This window comes from Rhipicephalus sanguineus, chromosome 10 (assembly GCF_013339695.2).
Source record: "Rhipicephalus sanguineus isolate Rsan-2018 chromosome 10, BIME_Rsan_1.4, whole genome shotgun sequence".
In the NCBI taxonomy this organism is placed as follows: domain Eukaryota; kingdom Metazoa; phylum Arthropoda; class Arachnida; order Ixodida; family Ixodidae; genus Rhipicephalus; species Rhipicephalus sanguineus.
The window spans coordinates 136,640,855-136,660,062 of NC_051185.1; the positions used below are offsets into that span (position 1 = coordinate 136,640,855).

At 47.9% G+C, this 19,208-nt stretch overlaps 1 protein-coding gene across 1 annotated transcript in view; it reads left to right on the forward strand.

Annotated features, from left to right (window-relative positions):
* LOC119372486 (G-protein coupled receptor-associated protein LMBRD2B) overlaps positions 1–19,208 on the forward strand; it is a 329,677-nt gene that overhangs the window by 100,271 nt on the left and 210,198 nt on the right. Inside the window, exon 5 of the mRNA XM_037642956.2 lies at positions 16,484–16,651. Within this exon, the coding sequence (XP_037498884.1) occupies positions 16,484–16,651 (168 nt within the window). The remainder of the gene's footprint in view (positions 1–16,483; positions 16,652–19,208) is intronic.

Sequence of the window (19,208 nt, forward strand, 5' to 3'; positions counted from 1 at the left end):
CGTAGCGGGTGAGATAGTCAGTAGCTACGACGATCCATTTGTTTCCGGTATTGGACGTCGGGAACGGCCCTAGTATGTCCATCCCGATTTGCTGGTACGGCCGTCGAGGTGGCTCGATAGGCTGCAGAAGCCCGGCTGGCCTAGTCGGTGGTGTCTTGCATCGCTGACAGTTCGGGCAGGTCTAGACGTAGCGAGTTACGTCGGCGGCAAGGCGCGGCCACTAGTACTTTTCCTGTATTCTTGCGAGCTTGCGAGAAACACCCAGGTGTCCAGACGTCGGGTCGTCGTGCAGAGCCTGGAGTACTTCTGATCGCAATGTCGAGGGCACAACGAGAAGGGAATCGGCTCGAAGCGACGAGAAGTTCTTCTTAAGGAGAACACCGTTGTGCAAGAAAAACGGCGTAGTCCCCGCGTGAATACCTTCGGAACAACGGTGGTGCTGCCCTCGAGGTATTCCACAAGGCCCCTGAGTTCTGGGTCCGCTCGCTGTCGTTGGCGAAGTCGTCGGCTGTTATGGTACCCAAGAAGCTGTCATCATCCGGGTCGTCGGGCGGCGGTGGGTCGACAGGAGCGCGAGACAGGCAGTCGGTAGTGTTTTTTTTTTGCGGACTTGTAAACGACGGTTATGTCGAATTCTTGAAGTCGCAGGCTCTACCGTGCGAGGCGACCTCAAGGGTCCTTCAAATTAGCTAGCCAACACAAGGCGTGGTGGTCGCTCACAACTTTGAAGGGCTGGCCGTAGAGGTAGGGGCAAAACTTCGATGTAGCCCAGATGATGGCCAGGCACTCCTTTTCCTTTGTGGAATAGTTGATTTATGCCTTTGATAGCGACCGGCTAGCATAACTGATGACCCTTTCCAATCCGTCGGTGTTCTGCACAAGGACGGCGCCGAGTCCTACGCTGCTTGCATCGGTGTGGATTTCCGTATCGGCGTATTCGTCGAAATGCGCCAGTATCGGAGGCGTCTGCATTCGTCGCTTCAATTCTTGAAATGCTCGAACTTGCGACGTTTCCCACCTGAATTCGACGTCGGCCTTCGTGAGTTGCGTCAGTGGCTCGGCGATCCGTGAAAATTCCTTGACGAAACGTCTGTAATAGGCGCACAAGCCGAGAAAACGGCGTACGGCCTTCTTGTCGGTGGGCGGCGGGAAGGCAGCGATGGCAGCTGTTTTCCGCGGGTCCGGGCGAAGACCAACCTTGCTGATCTCGTGGCCCAATAACAAGGGCTCCTCGTACGCGAACGGCACTTTTCAGGCTTCAAGGTGAGTCCGGAGGTCTTGATATCTTGAAGTACAACTTGAAGGCGCCGAAGGTGTTCGTCGAAGTTTGAGGAAAACACAATGATGTCGTCGAAGTACACGAGGCACACTTGCCACTTCAAGCCGGGCAGTACTGTATCCATAACCCGTTGAAAAGTAGCAGGTGCCGAGCAAAGACCAAAGGGCATGACCTTGTACTCGAACAGGCCGTCTGGTGTTATAAAGGCAGTCTTTTCTCGGTCTCACTCGTCGACTTCTATTTGCCAGTAACTGGTTATGAGGTCCATCGACGAAAAGTACTTTGCGTTGTGTAATATTCGATTCAGGGTGTCGTCATTCCGGGGAAGGGGATACAGGTCCTTCTTCGTGACTTTGTTCAGGCGAGGATAATCGACGCAGAAGTGTAGGGTTCCGTCCTTCTTCTTCACTAGCACCACGGGGGATGCCCACGGACTCTTCGACGGCTGGATGATGTCGTCGCGTAGCATTTCGTCGACTTGTTTCTTCACGGCCTCGCGTTCTCTCGTCGAAACTCTGTACGGGCTCTGACGGAGTGGTCTGGCACTTTCCTCTGTTATGATGCAATGTTTTGCCACGGGGGTCTGCCGAATTCTTGACGACGACGAAAAGCAGTCTTTGTATTGCAAAAGCAGGGTTTTGAGCTGTTCTTGTTTGTGCTTCTGAAGGCTGGGATTGACGTCGAAAGCTGGTTGCGGACCTTTATTCGTCGGAATAGGCTTGGGAGAATCGGTGAGGCCGAAAGCATTCTTGGCTTCTACGATTTCTTCGATGTAGGGGACCGTCATGCCTTTGCTCACGTGCTTGTACTCGTTGCTGAAATTCATGAGCATAACTGTTGCTTTCCCTGCCCGCAGCTCGGCTACTCCTCTTGCGACGCAAATCTTGCGGTTAATCAAGTGGTGCTGGTCGCCTTCAACGACGCCTTCCAGGTCTGCTGATTTCTGAGTGCCGACGGAAATGATGACGCTGGAGCGAGGGGAAATGGTGACCTGGTCTTCCAGCACATTCAAGGCGTGCTTTCTTGGTGGAGTGTGTGGCAGTAGTGCCTTTTTCAGGGACAGTGTTATCGACTTGGACCTTAGGTCGATGACTGCACCATGAAGGCCTAAGAAGTCCATTCCAAGGATGATATCTCTCGGGCAGCGCTGCAGCACCATGAAGCTCGCGGGATAAATCCAGTTGTTAATGGTGAGTCTCGCTGTGCAGATTCCCTCTGGCGTTACGAGGTGGCCTCCAGCTGTCAGGATTTTGGGGCCTTCCCAGGCTGTCCTAACTTTCTTCAGCCTCGTGGCGAACGGTCCACTGATGACAGAATAGTCGGCTCCGGTGTCGACGAGGGCTGGGACGCTGTGGCTGTCGATAAGAACGTCGAGGTCGCTAGTTCGTCGTCTTACGTTGCAGTTAGGTCGTGGCGTCGGGTCACGGCTATGTTGGTGTGTTCCGCTGCTTCCACGTTGCGTCATCAGGTCTACTTCGGTCCGCGAGGTTTCGTCGTCAGGGCTCTGTCTGGTTCGCGTCTTGTCCTGAAGGTTTCGTCGTGGCGTCGGCGGCGGCGGCGGCGGGGGATCTTGGGTATTTCGTCGTACAGCAACCGCACCTCCATCGGTTGCTGCCCTTAGTATTCCGGATGCGGGCTAGGTGACCGGCCCCGGGTTGGGCCAGTGTATCGTCGGCATTGGGGAGTGACGTAGCGGCCTGGCAACGGCGATCAAGAAGGTCCTCGGGGGGTCCACTGGGCTCCTGCCAGATAGTTGGCGATGTCACGTTGTCGTTCACCCTGCTGTGGATGCGGCGCGTCGATGGCGAATCCGCGCAGTCCCATCTGTCGATAATGGCAGCGGCGGTAGGTGTGGCCGGCTTCTCCACAGTGGTAGCAGAGTGGACGTTGGTCGGGGGCGCGCCAAACGTCGGTCTTCGTCGGCGTGTATCGCTGGCCGGCTGGCGGGCATTATGACGTCGGTGGTGTCGGCGGTGGTGCCTGGTGGCGGAACTGCTGGAGCGGCGTGGCGTCTTGACGTGGGCAAGGAGGGGGGCGTTGCGTCGGGCTGCAGCAGTATAGCTCATTGCTTGCAGCTGCGGCGGTGCCGGCTGATGAACACCCAGTGTCCCCATTGTTAGGCAGCGCCGTGGTTTGTGCCCTTTCTTCGTCCCGTCTTTTAGCGCTGTTTCTACAGTTACCCAGTGTCTGTTGGATTTCCTCGCGTACAACGTCTGCAATCGACGTCAATTTGGGCTGTGCAAAAGGTGCGAGCTTTCGCTGCTCCTCTCGCACGATGGCTCGGATTGTTTCGCGCTAGTCGTCGGAGTCGATGGCTTGAACCGCTGCGCTTTCATGGATCAAGCAGCAGTTGTACTGGCGGTTTCGCATTTTCAGCGTCTTCTCGATGGTGGATGCTTCTGAGATGAATTCTTGGATGCTGCTTGGTTGGTTCCGCATCAGTCCCGCATAGCTCCTGTTTCACTCCTCGTATAAGGAAGCGAACTTTCTTGTCCACGGGCATGGCAGGGTCAGCGTGGAAATAGTCGTGTCATTTCCTCTGCGAAGATGGCCACGCTTTCGTTTGGGAGTTGGACCCGTGTCTCCAGCAAGGCTGCGGCCCTTTCCTTTCGGATGACACTCGCAAACGTCTCCAGGAAAGCACTGCGAAAGACGTCCCAGGTTCGAAGTGTGGACTCCCGATTCTCAAACCAGGTCCTTGCTGCATCTTCCAGGTAAAAGTAGACGTGGCGCAGGTTGTCCTCGGAGTCTCAGTTGGTGAAAGTTGAAACCCTTTCGAATGTCTCGTGCGAGGCATCGGGGTCGTCATTTGGCACTCCCTGGAAGGTCGGTGGCTCTCTGGGTGGCTGCATCACAATCGCTGCAGGGGACACCGTGGCCGTCATCGTGCCTGCCGTCCACGTCGCGGTCTTGGTCTTGTCTGGTAGGGGTCCGTACTCAGGTGGGAGACCTTGGCTGCCTGCGGCTGGCCCGTTGGTTGGCGTCGATGTCCCCTTGACGGTGTGGGCTTGGCTCACAGTTGGAGTGGGGTGTTCGGTACGTGGAACGGAAGCACCTCCACCAGATGTCATGCGGTCATGACGTCGACGAAGACCGCAGGCGGTGAGTCCAAAATGAAACTTCTTATTTGGCCGAGCTTGTGGCCGTGAAACGTAAAGTCCACCTACAGCAATACACGCTGTAACGCTGTACATTGATAGCGGGGAACAAAGCGTCGGCCGTCGATAAATTGCTCATGGTTGGGATGCACCGTCTTTTATACGTCATGCGTCGAACTTTCCAGTCTTATCACTGGTTGTCGCGCCAGCACTGGAATAATCTAGACTATCCGCGTCCTGCGCGCAATCTTAACAAAACGATCTACTACAATCGTGAAGCTTCTCGAACATTGCGGCGCGGTCAGCTTCGAGCGTTGATAACTGTCCTTGCTGGTCAAACCCGAGTGCATGAAAATAACAGAAGAAGCGGGCGTGGCAATATCGTGGTTTTGGGATGACCATGTTGATGCAGATATCACCGACCCAGGTGAAAATATTGCAACTGGAAACAACTGGCCCCAACTGGGACCAGTTCAACTGGTTTATGGTCAAATTCCCAGTTGGGACCCACTGGGACCGAATTCCCAACTGGGACCCACTGGCAACTGGTCCCAACTGGGAATTTGACCATAAACCACTTGACCTGGTCCCAGTTGGCACCCACTGACAACTGGTCCCCATTGGGAATCCTGCCATAAACCACTTGATCTGGTCCCAGTTATTTCCAGTTGCAATTGGGACCAGTTGGTAGTGGGTCCCAGCGGGGGCCAGTGGCTCTTACTGAGATCTCAATAAGAGCTAGTTGCCCGTTGCAAATGCTGTCCCATTAGGAACTACTGTCTGAAGCTGGTCCCATTAAAAATTAAACCTGATGTGGCTATTTAATTCCCGGGGCTCCAGTGCAAGATAAAAAAACCAACCTTGGATACTCAATCAAATGTTTATTTTACAAACATTACACAGCACTCAAATATTTTAGTGTTTGGCGGCAATCCTGAATTTTTTCCGTGAGATTCGCGTACCCGTGACCAATGGGAGAGCGTTGCTGCAAAATCAGAGGTAACATATGTTACATGCATGTATCAGAATAGCCCTATCAATTTAATATACACAGCAGACCAGCCTTCTAAAAATTCACACTACGAACACTATTCCAGAGATCATGCCGGATGTAATCCGATTTATTTAAGTCGCTTACCTCAGCGGCAAAAATACAACTACAGGTAGTAAGGCGATCGAAAGCATCTTTGTTTCCACTCGAATGTATGTACCTACAGGTGCAACAGGTTCGGGAATATCCATTTGCAGTGCAAAACACGGGCCCCTTTGCGCTTTCTTTAAAAGTCGCGGACGGAGCTACAAATTTGCACGAGTATACTTTATAGTTATGTAGCATGCCGTTCAAAATACAAGTATTGCACGGCACTCATTTTCTGTGATGCTCCAAAACAAATGGCAGAAAATTAGCAAGCAGTCCGCACAAACCCCTAAACAAACATATTACAGAGCAGTGCCGAAAGAACGTTGTTTACAATGCGGCGTTCCATCGTCTGAACACTTAAAACACTTTGCATTGCATCATATCTAGATATTCTCTAGGATATTGAACAACTAGCACTCGAAGCATAAGTGATATATAGTTACCTTCAAACGGCTGCATCGCCGACAAGGCGCAGGCTTGCACAGCATTCCGCACACAATGGATCCACATATCCGCGTTGTCACAGGAAAAAACACTTGTCCGGCGTTCACCCATAAAGACTTCCAGAGATGAAACTGTCGAACACTAAATCGACAAAATCTAAATTACGCACGCCATGACTGCACGTTCCTTTTGAAAAACAGCACAACTAAACACCGCTTCCTCGGACCACCACCACAGACCACTTCCACCACTCGGCAGCTAGCCCTCGTACACATGTGGTGTACAAAACTAGCATGGCTGTGTTTCTAAATTTTCTGCCTTTATTATCGAGCTTCTTTCTTCCATTAAACAGTGCGGAATTGGCAGGAAATAATTCTTTTCAGTTTATTTTATGTGTAATCTTTATGTTTCATTACTTTACTGCTTCATTTGTTTGAGTGTGTGAGATACGAAACTGATGTGACGGCTGTCGAGGGAGTTGGGGTGAGAGCAGAGAGAGTGGGGCGTGCGTTTGTGTCATTTGTGTCGGGAGCATGGTAGCAGCATGTAGGCGGCAGTCTCGGAAGTGGTAGCTCTCGGCTCTGCTCGATTTTTCTTTGTCGTACGAATGGAAGTAATCGCTGTGCTGCACACAAGCCAATCGAGCAGTGAGACAACGGCAATATTAACACCCTGACGTCAATCGGGCCCGCTTCGCCTGCGGGTATCCGCGATGGACGTAAAAAGATTGACGACAGGACAGCAGTACTGATGCTAAAACAAGCCGACGTTTGAATGCACTGTGTTGCGCATTTGCGCAACGGAATAATCGACGATAATACACGATTTAAAAAAATACATATCAGGTCAGGTAAGACTTTATATTATTGTAATGGGGTTAAAACAACGCGAAGAGGAGGATGGCGTCTAAACAAACAAAAAAAAAGATAATTCAGTCGCAAACCATGAGACGCTATTTTCTTATTCTCTCATCGTCCTATCATCTGTGTTCATAACGGCCCCTTACAATACTAGGCCAGTGATCAGGTACCCTTCTGTGGGTATGACACAAAAAACGCTTGGATAAAACCCATTCACTCAAGTCCAGCAATGCTACGTCGTATACATTCGAGTTCAATTTGTTTTGGTTCACTGTGAAGAATAGTAAAACCAGAGTAACTGGTCGCACTTCGAGTTAGCGTACAATTGGGACCATTTGCTTCCAATATAACTGGATATGGTTTCCAACTGGGACTAGCTGCCTCCAGTTCAACTGGTCATGGTTCCCGTTGATGGCCAGTTGAGTTGTAACTGGGACCAGCTGCTAACTGGAACCAGTTGCAGTTGGAATCAACTGGAACCACTTGAGTTGTAACTGGGACTAGCTGCTAACTGGAACCTGTTGCAACTGGAATCAACTGGGACCAGTTGGTTTCCAACTGGGACCATTTGATCCCAGTTAACACCAGTTGAAACCAGTTGGATTCCCAGTAACACATTTTCACCTGGGGAGTGCGTCCTTGTGCTCAGTTCCTATAATGAGACGGGTAATCTCATCCTTATGGTGAGCCACGGAGATAGGGTTGACTTTGTCAACATGATCGGTGCGACTAGAAGCATGACATAGCGGTAAAATATGCGACCGGGAAAATATTGTGTTACTATGATACAGGGTGTGGAAAAAAGATAATCTGGAGAATTTGCTGCGCACAGCAAGCGGCGGCATGTTCAGCATTTGTTTGAAAGATGAAAGCTTTGAAATCGCGAATATGATGAGGCTTCTTTAAACTGTGGTTGTTACTGCAGTGTTTTACCAGCAGTGGTTTTATTTTTCAGTTCTTCATGCACAATATATTGTTGCAGTACCAAGGAGAACATTCTGTTCCCAATTGAAAAGACTCTCTGAAAGTTTCTTATGTTTCCTCTTCGTGTCCGGCTTGCATTACTTCATCTGAATATTTTTCTTCTTGTCACAAGCGCACTGAAGACTGCATCTGGACTCTTGTGGGCTTGGGATTCTGTATGTATGCAGGGACTCAGCATAGTGTGGTGCGACTTGGGCTTTTATTCTGTTTTTATGTACTTTAGTGCTTGTCTGAGGCTATGTGAGTGTTTGCTATTTCATGTTATTCTTACCTTGTGTTTTTTCTATTTTGAACAATGTATTATGTTTTTATTGTTATTATTATTATTCCTGCTATTGTGTTTACGACTCACAGCTACTTGCGGAAAACAGTGGCCGTCCCCATTATGCTGTGACTTTCACATTTTTGAAGTATTTATTTCAATATTAAAGAACAAAGTAGGATGCCTTCAATGAAAAATGTGCAAGTTTGTTATTTTCAAGTACAGCGACGGCCAGCATGTGCATTTGAAATAGACGTTTCCTAAACCATTTTTTTCCTAAGAATAAGTTTTGCGTCATTTCTTACGTCGTTAGGTGACGGATCATGCAGCCGAGCCTTCCGAGTGCGACGCACGATCCCACGTGTGCACCAAATGCAATATTCATCCTTTTTCTTATTCTCGAAGTTACAGAAAACTAAAAAAGAGGCTTTGTTATAATCATTGTTACTTATTGCGCACCACTTTCAGGACAAAGACTGAACCACACGAACACAAGCACACACGAACACAAGTGGTTCAGTCTTTGTCCTGAAAGTGGTGCGCAATAAGTAGCAATGAATATATACCAACTGGCCCAAGCAAGTACCCTTTGTTATAACCACGTCAGTGCTCTGCAGACCATTAGAGGCAGGCGTATGAGCGGCCTGCGCCACCCCTTTTGAAAAGCGGCATTTACCAGAGTCATCATGTACACTTGCTACCATGTTTCTATCGCATTGGTACCATGCATACCATATAGAGTAATTTCAGAAAGGGCCACGGTAAGTAAGTCGGAAGCAAAGCACTTCCTGCGCGCGCTAGCCTCTGCAACGGCCGGGAGCGGGTTGGCTCGGAGCGCCCCCACGAAGTTACAGCCATAGGTATAAACAACTCCCTGTGCGCAGGCCGTAAAGGAAGGAGCGAGCGCGCGCCTCCAGACCGGCCGTGGTTCGAGTGTTTAAGGCAGCTCCTCCATTCAATAACAAGCGTACAACAAGCACTTGTTCCAAGTTCAATTCGAGGCCTCCGATTGGTTGCTTTTGCCGTGTTGCTCCAGCACCTGCCAGCACGCTTTGCCATTGGTCCGATGCTCGCTTCGGGAACGTCGTTTGCTACTTGTACGTTGCGAAATCATGGCTGTCGAAAATTTCGCTACTTCGTGACGCGTTCGCACTCGTTCTGTGTTTACGGGTCAACGATAATTTAGAATATAATTGCGCTTTAGTTTGGCAGCTGCAAGCGGAAGCTCAATTATCGGATTATGATAGCGCACCGCACTCGCCGCGAAATGCACACGTGCGACTGTAATAGCGTTGAGTCGTTGACCCGCTGTTAGAGGTTCTGCTTATCAGCACTTCGGAGTTTAGGATGAAGACCACCGCTGGACAACTCTTTGTACTCGCGATCGAGCATGACGCACTTTGAAACATTGGGCACTGCGGCTACGCACATCGCAACTGAGCTTTCTACTCGATGTCGTGGCTAGGCCTAACTCCGCTCATGGTGCCGATGTGCGAGACAAATCCGGACTTTGCAGGCAAGAACATCGCACTAATGGATATGCGAAAGCGAAGAAGCTGCAATGTCCTTTGTCGCAAGCAACGAATCGCATTGCCCGCTGGCTTCTCAGAACCATGTATGGGCATCTTGTGCATTGGTAGCGGACCCCCCGGCAAAGCTCGCCGTGCAGAGATCGCTCGGAGAAGCGGTGGCAGCGGCTAGCAATTTCGCTCGTCAGCATCCCAAAACGCAACTCTGCGCGCCGATTTTTTGTCGCTACAGCTAGGCATAGCTGATCATTGACAGACCGGAGATCGGCAGCCTTCGTTCTTAAACCGGCATGTCGAAATCCGCGGCGTGCTCTTCCCGTCCCGAAAGTATGCTAAGCGATGTTTGAAGTTGGAAGTTATTGAATTTGGGATGTCCATGGTAGAAAAGTCTGCTGTAAAGGAGTCTTGACCACCTTGCTGGCTTGACATTTTAGTCAATTATATCCGAATGTCCATTGTACCAGAATCCGTTGTAAACGAAGCGCAATCAATGGAACAAATACGGAGGTCGGCATAACGCTGCAAATTGGGATGTAGCGTTAGAATGTCTGTTGTAAACAGATCCGTTGCAACGAGGTTATAGTGTACATTAAGTACCTGTTAGCTACGTGCCGACCGCCCTTTGCAAGTTTGCGTATCTGATGATCATCACGAAATGCAAATACCAGTGGCGCTCAGTATCAGCAAAAGACGAAATAGATTACAGCTGTCTCGCATGGAGCATATGGAAACGATGCAGAACACAAAGACTGTGATTGAAGAGCGGACGACTCGTCCGGATTTCCCCGATGCATGTGCGCACGTAAACACACGCATCGCCGAATCCAGTCATGGGCACGTTACCAGTAAAAAGCGTTACAGTTACCTAAGCCAAAAAAGTAACTGTTACAGTTACCGTTATAGAGTTTTCAAAAGTAACCTGTTACAGTTACTCTGAAAAAGTAGTGTTGTTGCTTCAATGTTTAAAAAAAGTAATTGATCACAAAACAAAAATGCTAGAATTTATTTAATAAAAGCGTACGAAGGCATGCGGGTAGTCAAAACTGCACGTAGTAAAACCCTAAGATGAAGGAAACATAAAAGAGGGCCCAACACAAGCAATCGTTGTGTAGACCTCATTTTGTCTCAGCAATAGAACCCTAGGATACTGTAACTGGAAAATGTGGTTTGATGCACTGAAATGACGGCAGTATCCTAGGATATTTATTAACGATGCCCAGAGATGCATTCAAAGAGGAACAGGGAGTGTGTCACGAGTGAAGCCGACGTCGATTGTGCCTAGTCCCTATGTTCAAGGTGTATCAGACCCTGTTTGGAGAGCTTTGCATCCGCTGGGCATGCAGACCATTTTGATGTCTTGTTATACCTTGGGACGTGTTGGCGAAACCCAAAGACCACACACCTGCAGAAGATCAGAGTGGGATCTCTACAAGTACAATGCGGGGACTGCGCCGTAACGTACAGTGCCGTCCACTGTTAGGGTGAATGCGGCTCAATGTGGCTGCGCTCCGCAGAGCGCCAGTGCAGCCGACGCGGCCGTGCATGGAAGCGTAGCGGCGCATGCGCACATGGAGGCACGGAAGATTTCCGCAACAAATTGAACACTCATTAATATGTTTCATCGTCCAATACCGGCAAACTTACAAAAAATTCAGTTGCTATGGGTACCAGGCCACCGCTGGTTCTATTTGAATGAAACAGTAGACTCATTAGCCCTGAGTGGATGTTTCATACCAGTTTTGCCAGATACGGCTTATGTGACAGTATTAAGGTTCAGAAATGCTTGTTTGCAAAGTGAAATAGGTAAATCACCATTGGATGAATTTAAATACTTTGCACATCTAAGATGTCGCTGGAATAAACAGTGGTGTGTATCTCTCCACTTAGACATTTCTTACACCACATTACGCTGTATAATTCTGCAATTTTAATTATTACTTACATAAAGTTGGGCTGAAGGCATCCTTGCTATGGATGTTTCGCAATGAATTCGGAACAATAGACCATTTCTTTATGTTCTGTCGATAATGTTCTAATCATAGAAAAAGAGACCTTGTAGCTCCACTTCAAAAGATAGGATTAGCATTAAATGTTGCACTAATTTTATCATTTGGCAGCACTGTATTAGGTCATAGCCACAAGGCTATATGCTTCGATTACATAAATGAAACAAGATGATTACTGTATTAGCTTATTTTTATCCCTTGATATTCTTGGTTCCAAGTCGCATTTTCATTTTTTCGATAGTTTGTCATTGGTCTAGATTTCCAGTGCTTTCTAGCTTCATGGGTCCTTACCATAAACCGTCCGGTTCTTGGCCCATCTCCCGTTGTGGGTGAGTGCCATCACCCATATATTCACCCCGTTGCAGCCGTTACGAGGCTGCTAGGCACTATGACGGGAATATTCTATTACTTGCTGTGAAAAAGGAAAGACTGATGGAGGTGGAGGCGGTGCGGAGTGACAGTGAACAGTTCTTGAAGAAAAGCGAGCAGTTTCTGTTCCCACACCTTTCATGCACTCCATTAGCCTACACTGTGGCCAGGAAGATCGTCAAGTGGCACCCAGCGTTTCAAGACAGACTGAAAAAGAATCCTTCGAGGGGTGTGGGAACAAGCGTCATTGTGATGGCAGTGAGAACGGGCACTTGCAGGCACTCGAGAAGAGCCCTTGGTTCGTTCAAATCGCGCGAGAATGCATTGACCTCGTATTTTGCACTCACGCGGAAAAGTCGTTTGCTGGGTTCAGTGACGATGAGATATTTACAATATCAAAATAAACATTCTTTATTCGATTTCATAGCCACTGTAGCTAGATTAATGCACTTTTCAGTGAAAGTGGGTGGGCGCTTCCCTGGTACTTTGTGGGAATAACTTTTCATGCTTCCCTGCTCATGCGCAGAGATGTAGTTTTTTCTAGGCACATATAGTTGTTCCGTCCTAAGAAACACCTCAGTCAGTATTGCGCTTCTTTGCGTGCTGTTCTACTTACAAGACAAGAGCGCTTGTCAAAACATTGGCTGTAGCAACACCCCCGACAATGCAGCATTGCCGCAGCGGTCTGCTGTTGACCACCCAAATATCACTGAAAAACTTCGGCACACAGTCAACTGCAAAAATAGGTAGATGTCCATTGAGTTCCTTTTTTTTTCAAGATGCTCAAAACTGGCGAAATAGTCTCGGACTGGAACGCCTGGAGAGTGGCCAAAGTTTTGGACCGTGAAGGGTTAATTAATTAATTAATTCGTTAAAAAAAAAAACTCAAGGGCCCTGAGGAACTTTACATGAGTGGTGAGCAACAGATACTAGTGCATCTCGGCAGCGCAGTGGAACAAACACAAGAGAAAGGAACACGCAGACAGGACGGGCGCTAGACATCAACTGAGAATTTATTAACACAAAAACGACGAAATTGCACAAACAGGCGCACAACCTTCAAAAAGGTGCAGACGGCGTCACTAACACTGATATATGCAATGTCGCTTCAGATACTCTATCTCTTTTGCATGCAACGCCAGTGACGGCGTACTCATGCACTTGTCAGCTTCTAAACATATACAATATGCTTCGTAGATTTCGCGCGCTTGCTGACCAGCAAAGCTGCGCAAAGATACGGGTGCCCTCAAAGCCAGGCGTGCAGGAACACCTACGGCAGTGATCTGCCAAATGTCCACCCCCCGCCAATGAATTGACAGCTGCGCGATGCTCTCTCAGCCTTTCATTAATGCATCGGCCAGATTCGCCTACATAGCACATTCCACAGGTGAGTGGGATCCTATACAGCACACCCACATGGCAATCAATGAATTTTGTGGCGTGCTTTTTTGTGCAGCCAGCCTTCTCAGCCCCATTCACATGACTGCACATGTGTGCGAGCTTGCCAGGGGCCGAAAAAACAACTGAAATGCCGCACTTTCCTGCCACCTTCTTGAGGCGATGGGAGAGGTTATGCACGTATGGCACAACCACGGGGCGCCCCATTTTGGCGTCCTGCCGATCGGGGCCAGTGTGTATCCCGTTGTACAGTTCCTTAATCAAGCTTCCGGCAATGGAAGCCAACAATTCAACGGGGAAGCCAGCCCTGCGTAGGCGGAGCACCTGGAGCTGAAGGCTGCAGTTTATCTCATGATCGCAAGACTTTCTGAGAGCAGCGCGCATGCTGTTTTTCGCCATACCCCTTTTTACTATCTTAGAATGGGCCGAATCGTAGCTGAGGACTGGTTTTTTGGTTCTCGGATGATATCTCCAGCATACCTGACTTTCATGCACACTTAGGCGGAGATCAAGAAACTGCACGCATCCTTATTCAGGTAGCTTAAACGTAAATCGGAGCCCTTTGCCACATGTCTCAAAAATGCTCAGCACTTGTTGCACGACCTCTTCAGAAACCCCGGATTCGCTTCCTTTAAGATTACTAAGTAATCGTCTACATATCTAAAGATGTTTAAAATCTTAGCAGCACAAGATTGTTCGATACACGCGGAGATACTCTTGTCACAGAAGGATAAAAATAAATCGCTTAAAACTGGAGCAATACAAGATCCAATACAAATTCCATCCTTTTGAAGGAAAGGAGTATCATTAAAAGAAACGGTGGTAGAGGACAGATAAAATCTTAATTCCATGAAATTGTCAATATTTAAGCCCATAGCATTTTGGAAGGCCACAGGACCAAAGTCATCTATACTCTCACTTACAGCACAAAACAGTTGCCCTTGGGGAATAGAGTAAAAAAGATCGACGACGTCAACACAGAAGGCATATAACGGCCGCTGAGGATGCTCATGTTTCGAAAGAAACTGTAACACAGTCTCGGAATTGGCCACACAGTAAGGGTCATTCAATTCGAGCAAATTGAGATGCCTTTGCAGGAATTTTGATAGGGCACCCTGCCATGAATGTCTTTCGGTTACAATCGTCCTAAAAGGCATTCCTTCTTTGTGCGTCTTAACCGAGAAAAACATATCTAAGAGGTCTTTTTTTGCACCACCTATGGTCTTCTTCAAATTCTGCAAGCTCATCGCATCACAAAGAGCCAAAGCTTTCTTCCTTAATTCTTTTCGCGAGCATTTGATGGACGAAAAATTCTTTTTAACAGCTAAATCAGCCTTATCTGAGAACACATCTGTAGAGAGCACGACAAATCCACCCTCTTCATCTGACACCAGAAGCGATAAGTTATTTTTCTTCAAAAAGCTTATGGTGTCCTGAACCTGAATGTTGGACCTGAAACGCTTACGTCTGGACATAAGGCAGTCAACACCTTGGGAAACAACCCGGTTTTGCTCATCGGGCTCCACTCTATTCGCGACATTCCTCACCACAGAAAGCAGTTCAAGAGGGTTATCCCTCAACTCGGTGCAAAGCTTTGGACCATTATCTAAAACATTCCTCACATTTTCTGGCATGGGGCAATTTCCAAGGAACGTCACCTTCCCAGACTTGTCAGACTTGTGGTTGCACGTTTCCTGGTCCAGGCAAGCAGCAAAGGCAGAGTTGTGGCCCACACGTTCGCGGCCTCACGTGTGAACACACTTTCACCCTGCTGGTTGTCGCCGACAAGTGCAGCCGAGAGGACCACCCGCAGACACACCTGGTAGTGACGATTTTGGGGGCGTAGCTCCGAGCGCCATAAGTTCAAAATCCTTCTTGAATGACGACTGGATGGCACACAAGGCACGAAAAGCTTGAGCACCTGAAGAGGGATCAAATTTTTTGTGATGCAGAAGGTAACCGCTCGTGCTAGGCAGGCAGGCAGTTATGGCGACAAAATTTACCAAGGAGGCTGAAGTTACAGAAGGGTTGTGACATAAATAGTTAGGAAGGACAGGGCCCATTGTACTAGAAAGCAGACTATTCAACGCGGAAATTTGGGCTAGTTGGTGGGTGTGGAACTTGTGCATCTTAGCAGAGACTTTGTCTGGGCAAGTTGGTGCGACATTGCAAAATATAACAGCACAAGGGACGGGACTGAAGACACAAAAACCACAGGACGAGTGCTGACTCGTCCTGTGGTTTTTGTGTCTTCAGTCCCGTCCCTCGTGCTGTTATATTTTGCATTGTGCATCTTGGCAGCGCAGTGGAACGAACACAAGAGAAAGGAACGCGTAGACAGGACGGGCGCTGGACATCAAGTGAGAATTTAATAACACAGAAACGATGAAATTGTACAGACATGTGCACAACCTTCAAAAAGGTATCTGAAGCAACATTGCAGGTATCAGTGTTAGTAACGCCATCTGCACCTTTTTGAAGGTTGTGCGCATGTCTGTAAAATTTCATCATTTCTGTGTTAATACATTCTCAGTTGATGTCTAGCGCCCGTCCTATCTCCGCGTTCCTTTCTCTTGTGTTCGTTCCACTGCGCTGCCAAGATGCACAAGTTCCACACCCACCGACTAGCCCAAATTTCCGCGTTCAACAGATACTAGGTCAGATTTTGGTCAGTGTTGTAAATGATGATGTTAAATATTACTTTCTTGCCACATACATTTGTGCTGGTTGCTACAGGTTATAGCCACCATGGGTGGCTTGAAGGCTTTACAGACTGTTGTAAAAGTGCAAATTTTTTTTGTGATTTTGTTGTTTCATGCTTTTGTTGCTTTTTTAGTGCATATCAAGTTGTACTCTTGGATGTCCTTTAGATGCTCGAGGTTTGTACAAATGTTCATAATGAACTCGTGCCGTTGTATATGCTGAGACTTGGTGTATGCTCACTTGCAGTAACGTTTTCATGGTGCTGCAGGTTTGCTAAATAAATTTCTTCAATTAATTTGGCCAGGTGAGACTCACAGAAAGAAAAGCTAATAATTTCACAAGAACCTTGCTTTCATACGTTTTGTTGCGTTATGGGACTACTGGGGTAATCAACTCAATCCATGTTGCAGGTTGATCCTGCCGCTTATGCAGTCCTACTCCACGGCTGGGGAGTTCACCGTTGCTGGCAAATTGCGGCGTGCCCTGATTGAGAATGCCATCTACTATGGCAGCTACCTGCTCATTTTTGGCGTGCTGCTCGTCTACCTGGCCCTGCAGCCAGGCATGAACCTGGACGCGTCAGTACCATCTTCGTTCACTTGAATTGGGCATGCACTCATATCAAGTTTGTGTTCCTTTTGTCAAGAAGATGCACTGAGAAGTTACTACCGATGATCCGTAGCTAAAGCTCGAAACACGATGAGACTACTTTCAACACATGTTAAAGCGAGGAACCACCAAATATTTTCCAAGATATAAGAAGCTCTGGATCAATACTGACGAGACTGTTCTCAGTGCTTGCTAAGTTACTACTCTATGGTCCCTTGTTTGGGAACACTTGAAACCTCCTTTCTAGTTTTTGCTATCACTGAACAGGCACTTTGTTGTGGTTTTCAACCATCATTTGGCCACGGGAAGATTTCACGTTATGAGTGGCATGCAGGTACTTATCGCGCTGTACTGCTTGCTTACCATGCTGACCAACGAGATGAGCAACAAAAGAAAACGTCTGTGATCAACCACACGCTCTGACAAAGATGTTCTCGCTGGTGACTTAGTACAGGACAGTGAAAAAGAATGTCACTAAGAAGTATGACAGGGAATCTGCATTCACCAGCCAGGAAAGTCACTTTTTATTCATTTATTCATAATACCTCAAAGGTCCCACATGGGACATTACATGAGGGGTGGGCGAACAAAAAAAAAAAAAACTGGCAGGTCAGGTTAGATTTCATGACTCGAAAGATGGTCTTCAGTGGCAGCTTTGAAATGAGTAATGTCGGTGATGAGGGTGATTTCTGAAGGAAGGGCATTCCATTCTCCGGCAGTATGCAGAAAAAATGAACGTTGACAGGAGGCAGTCAAATGGGCATGTGGCAGATACACAGCATTTCGGTGCGAGTGACGAGAGGATCGATGCACAGGTATGAGGTTTCCTGGAGGCAGCGAATGGAAAAACCTGAAAAATAATTATTAGGCATAGCTGTGATTTCAGGGCATATACACTGGATCTATAGGAATTATCAGAAAGAATGAACCTGGCAGCACGGTTCTGGACCGATTCAAGGGAATTAGTGATACAGTAGAACCCCGCTGTTACGTTCCTCACTGCTGCGTTTTCCCGGCTGTTACGTCGTTTTCCGCCGGTCCCGGCATAGCTCCCATAGGATACAATGTATTGGGAACCCCGCTGTTACGTCGTAACTGTCGGACCGTTCCCGTATGATACGTCGCGAAGTGCGCCCGGAGCCGACCGAGTGACTACCAAAGAGAGCGGCCATGGTGCATTTTCACGCAGCTTGGCCTCGTTTGACCGTAATATTAGCCGCATGAGAGGCGCAAGCAACAGAATCTTTCAATTGATGCAAACAAAAGCATGGCCTTCGAGATTCAAATTGCAAAGATGGCGTCTATGACGTAACTGCTCGCGAAAGCAAGGCCTTCGAGATTGGCATTTACTATTGACAAAAGCATAGCCTCTGAGATTTGCATTGCACAAACATGGCGTGTATGACGTAATTGCTTGCGAAAGCAAGGCCTTCGAGATTGGCATTCACTTCTGCCATCGCGTTGGCGTAGACTCATCATCATCGTTATTTGTCGGAGAACGGGAGGAGTTCGAGCTGGTTGGAGCTCGCATGGTCGTGCGTGCGGTTCGCGGTCGGACTCGCCGCGCCGGTCGTGATTGCGTGTGCTTAGTTCTTTCATGCCTACAGCTGTTGGTGTTAAAAAAATCACATACGTTGATTACATTTCTGCGGATAAGGCCGTCCTAAGCTCCGCGTTTCTATCCATCGACTAGATCGCGGCTGAGCGCGCCAATTTTCGTGCTGCTCGTAAGAATTGAAATAAAATTCTGTACCACTAAATATTTTGCCGTTTTTCCTGTTTTTCGGCTCTTACGTTTCCCGTCTCTTACGTTTATTTCCTACGGTCCCTTCAAAAACGTATCAGCGGGGTTCTACTGTATTAACTTGATGGTTGTCATAAATAGTACAGGCATATTCCAGTTTAGATTGGATCAACGTTTTATATGCAAGTAGCTTGACTGCAGGGGATGCTGATGATAAGTTATGGCGTAGATAACCTAGTAAGCGATTGCAGGAATTAGTTGATTGGTGAGTATGATAGGTCTAGGACAGATCACTAGAGATATGTACACCTAGCTGTTTAAGTGTCTTGCATTGAGTTAAGGTGTTGTTAAGGGAGTTACGGTGGAGATGAAAGGACACATGGGAGTACTTAGTGACGTTAAGGGACATGCACCATTGGTTACACCACGCCTGGATTTGGAGGAGGTCATACTGGAGAGTGGAGGAGTCCATAAAATTTGTTATTGGTCGGTACGAAACGCAGTCGTCTGCAAAAAGGCGTATAATAGATGATACGTTCAATGGCAAGTCATTAATATATGTGAGGAAGAGTAGTGGTCCAAGCACGGAACCTTGTGGCACACCAGATAAAACAGGGGATAGTGACGAGCAAAAGGAGTGGGTGGAAACAAATTGAAGGTCAAGAATTCATGTATCCAATTAGCTGTGTCGGGGTGAAGGTTTAGGTGCGAAACTTTATGCTTGAGAAGATTATGCGATGCTTTATCGAAGACTTTTTCCAAGTCCAAGAAGAGGGTGGCAG